This window comes from Temnothorax longispinosus, unplaced genomic scaffold, assembly GCF_030848805.1.
Source record: "Temnothorax longispinosus isolate EJ_2023e unplaced genomic scaffold, Tlon_JGU_v1 HiC_scaffold_115, whole genome shotgun sequence".
Classification (NCBI taxonomy): domain Eukaryota; kingdom Metazoa; phylum Arthropoda; class Insecta; order Hymenoptera; family Formicidae; genus Temnothorax; species Temnothorax longispinosus.
Genome location: NW_027269651.1, coordinates 840 through 5,206, shown reverse-complemented (window position 1 = coordinate 5,206; position 4,367 = coordinate 840). Strand labels below are relative to the sequence as shown.

Genomic DNA, 4,367 nt, shown 5'->3' with positions numbered 1-4,367 from the left:
AAGAAATAAACAATCAGTTTTCTTATGCTTACGTATCATGCGTTATGCAAAAGTCTGTGTTTCCCGCTTTAGCGGCTCAGTGAGCGGTCGTGCTTGTGGATACACCCATTGGCTACGATCGTATGTGACGTATTTGCGCATGCGCACTAAGCCCCGTCGACGTATCATTATTTGAATAAGTGAGGAAAAGTGCCAAGGCTATTTATCATTAAAGGCCATTGCACGTAACAAAGTTTTAGTCATAATCGTAAGGCCGTAAGAAAATAGACCAATCACACTCGATTATTCTTTGAGCTCAAGGAGAATAATCGACTGTGATTGGTCTATTTTTTTTAGGGTCTTACGATTATGACTAAAACTTTGTCATGTGCAATGGCCTTAAAGGTCTGTTTTTTTATAGCTACACTGCTGAAATAGTGCAATAAGTTAGAGTAGGACAAGTATATTTTGTTTTACTCGAACTTACTGCACTAGTGTGCACTAGTTCGGCAGTGCAGCAATAAGAAACAGACCTTTGTCGATCGTCTTACTGTGTTTATTTCGGTTATTTTGCTAGTGTTGTTTTAAAAAGACATACGGATTAACAGTATCACATATTGGTGTCGATTGGATAATCAAAATGTATAAACTAATATATGCGAGTGGACACTATAGTGTCTATAATAAAAAGCAGATGAAGAAAAGATGTATTCCGAAATCATGCATTATCGCAACTAACAGTAAGTAAAAGGATGATAAAAATTAAATCCATAATCTTTAAAATAAAGAAAACACATTTGAATTCTCGTAATATATCTATTTACATAAATCGTTTCTGTGTAATAAATATGCAGAATATTATAATTTTAAATGGATAATTATTAACAATTTTTTTTATGTCATTTAGAAAGCAAACCTAGATTGCAACAGATTGCAGACAAATTAAACAAGAAATGCCTAAAGTAAGGTTAACAACTTCATCAACATCAGGTATTATAATATACATTAAATTAATATATAAAAGTGTTATGTTAAAACCCCTTTTTACTTAAAATTATATTTATGTTTATATATAAAGCTATTTTTACTTTATCATACATCTTGTTTTACAGATTCATCACTAGCTGTTGATTCCAATGCAATGTTGAATATTGGAACACTAAATACGACATCTGAAATCAAAGAAGGCACTTGCGTTTTGTCAAGCAATAACTGTGAACAGTGGAATATAAACCAAAAGTCTGATTCTAACTTGACGCTTTGTGATAATATAAATGATAGAGATAATATTAAAGGTTCTACGTGTTTGACTAAAGATGCTCTTTCTATCGATGGGAATCCTAATACATTAGGTGATAGTAGCAACAACGTGATGAGTGGTAAGTTTATGATATAATACATATAGGTATATATATACTTAATTATAACACATTATGCAACAAACATTCGGTATGCAATCTTTTTACATACCTTGCATAACAATAACATTTATAGCTTTTACGACATAAGTTACTTGTAATAAAAATTGCTTTACTTTATTTTTATAAATTTTGTTTTACAGATTCATCGCTAGCTGCCAATTCCAATGCTACGTCAAATGTGAATGTCGAAAATATTTTGATATCGATATTAGGTGAGCCCTCTAATGTAATGCTAAGTGCATGCTCAATGTTGTGATGAATTAAATTTCTAGCATTTCTAGTTTTACACATAGAAATGCAAATGTCATTGAGACATTTAGAAATCCTAAAAAATCTCCCAAGATCTTATCAATACAAAATGTTACTAATAAAGTTAAATTAATTTCACCGCTTCCAATGCGTACAGAGATCGAAGACTGATAATATTATTAACAACAATATACAACTAAATAATGCGTTTAATATCACTAATAACAATAATGTTTCTTCAAATGCAAACAAGATTTACGTCAGTGATAATATTTCAAATGGTATGAGAGACCGGGGCTAACTCGACATCAGGGTAAACTTGACACTAGACTTTTTGCTAATTTAAATCTATCGCAGAAACTTGCCTTTCCTACTGTAAATGCGTCTCTAAATGTGCTAGTATTATCAACGGGATTTGATGACATTCTGAGTTATGGTGTAATTTTTAGCGCGACATAAGCGTTTTTGATGGTAAAAAGTAATTTTTCTGATCTCTCGAAAATTTTTACTCTTTCGAGCTTTACTCTTGCAAACCTATATGTAAGTAAGTTTCATGAGAAATTTGATGCTCTATATGAATCCGATAATCGTTTTTAGATATTTTTAAAATTTTCGTGTTTTTGAAGTGACAAATATGAAAAACGACGTCCGGGGCAAAGTCAACACCACGCCGTTTCGTCGGCTCCCAGTAACAAACATGCTTGTCATGCAGCCGTATGGCTCATGACAAATATATGCGCACGTCCGATCGCGAGTTTACCTGCATTAATTGTTTTCAGACATGAGTTTAAATGAAGATAATTGAAAGTTTAATAATTTTTGTTCTCATTATTTCAATTAATTTTTCTAGCTACTTTATTCCGAATTTTTGTACTTTTTAAATACACAATAAACAATGTATTTTCATTTTCAGACAGTAAAAAATAAGTTCCAGATCAAATTGTGTCGATCAGACAAAGTGTTGAGTTTGCCCCGATATTTTTTAATTTGAAAATTTGTCTTTGCGTCACTTTCCTTTCCTAACGGCAAAACAAAGCGACGTACAGCAAAATTTTCTGAATTAATTTTGTACCTGAAGACATTCTTTAAATATATACCATTGAATTTGCCTAAAAATTTCAATTAAATATTAAAAATTGCCTTTGAAGAAATAGTGTCGAGTTAACCCCGGTCTCCCCTATATATTTATACTAGATTTATACTCCCTAGTATATTTATACTAGATTAACGAAATTTTATTACTATTTTAGCATCTCCCTTTGGTCCTTCAAGAAGAAGTGCTCGCAAGATCAGATGGACGGATGATGAAGGCTCGATAATTTTATCTTCATTCTCAACTTATCTTCATTCCACAGATAATAAAACAAAATTGCCATCTTTCCGTGAAATTAACGAAATAAAAGTTAAACATCCTGTATTGATGGCCTATTCAAATGCTCAGATAAAATCTTGGTTATATCAAGAAAAAAAACTCACATAAGTTCTTGAAATTATACTATAAGAAAAAGGAAACTTTTATTATTGTTTTTTATGTAGAATAATCGCAATTAAAGAAAATGAATTTTTTTTTATTTTTAAGGTTATTTTGCGTTTTTTTAAATAGTATTTTCTTTTAAATTCTTTTTCTTATCACGTAATAATTAATCTCAACCTGCATTTATCTAGAAACACATTCGTCTACATAAACATACACAAATAAATGTGAATTCTGTCATTATTTCAATAAACCGAAATGATTATTAAAATGTGTCTTGTCGTTAACCCTCCAACTGCATACGTTTTTTTTTAAATCTTGACAGTGCATACGTGGTCTTTCTCGTCCGACGTTATTTTCCCTACTTTAAAATGTTTTTAAAAATCTGAAAAAATTTAAAAAACATCTGTCAACATTGTAATTGACGGTTTTAGATTGATGTTTTTAAAAAATTTTTGAATTGAATTATTTAGGGGGGTCAAAACAGTACTTTTTAGTAGGAAAATTGTTGATAAATGAAATGACGTAGAACTACGTAATTCCGGAGCACAGATGCAACGAAAATATGTCACACTTTGAACGTTTATGCCTTCAAAACTAATAACCGTATAGTAATAAATAAGGTGTTATTAGATAGCTTATAGAGTCCCATTTTCTTTCGAAAGTCTCAAAAAGGTTCCTCTCTGAAAAAGCCAAACAATTATAAGCAAATAATTATGTTTCAAATTAAGAACATTCACTACCTCTAAAGAGGAACTTTGTTAGCGAATTAAAATGTATTTTTTTACGAATAGAGTATCATTAAAGGATGGTTGGTATGGAATTTGGTGAGGATTAGTAAAGGAATCGCCGATTTTTATCTTAACAAATCTGATTGCTCTAATTTTCTACTGTAAATGCACATAAAGAGTATTTAATTTCTGCATATGTGTTATTCTGGTTTTTTGTGCAGGGAAGAATGCTAACTTAACAGACATTATTGAATTTGGAGTCAAATGGTGAAGGGGTTACCAATTTACGCTTAAAAAAAATATAAGTTATACATGTAATCTTATATAGAATATCATTAAAAGAAGGTTGGTGTTGAAGTTGGCTAGGATCGGTGAAGGGGTTATTGATTTCTGCAAAAAATTCTACTTCTACTAACATTAATTTAAAATCAGTATAAGTTATTATAAATTGTAAATAGTATTAGATGCTTATAAATATAGTAAAACATTTATTTGGTTTTATTTATAAAAAAA

General features: G+C 30.4%; 1 protein-coding gene across 1 annotated transcript; it reads left to right on the top strand.

Annotated features, from left to right (window-relative positions):
• Positions 1 to 514: 514 nt before the first annotated feature.
• Positions 515 to 3,511, top strand: LOC139823494 (uncharacterized). The gene is made up of 5 exons (XM_071796049.1): positions 515 to 719; positions 887 to 969; positions 1,092 to 1,358; positions 1,541 to 1,612; positions 2,900 to 3,511. The coding sequence occupies exons 2-5, from the start codon at positions 933 to 935 to the stop codon at positions 3,127 to 3,129; spliced, it is 606 nt and encodes a 201-aa protein (XP_071652150.1). The 5' UTR covers positions 515 to 719; positions 887 to 932; the 3' UTR covers positions 3,130 to 3,511.
• The last annotated feature ends 856 nt before the right edge of the window (positions 3,512 to 4,367 follow it).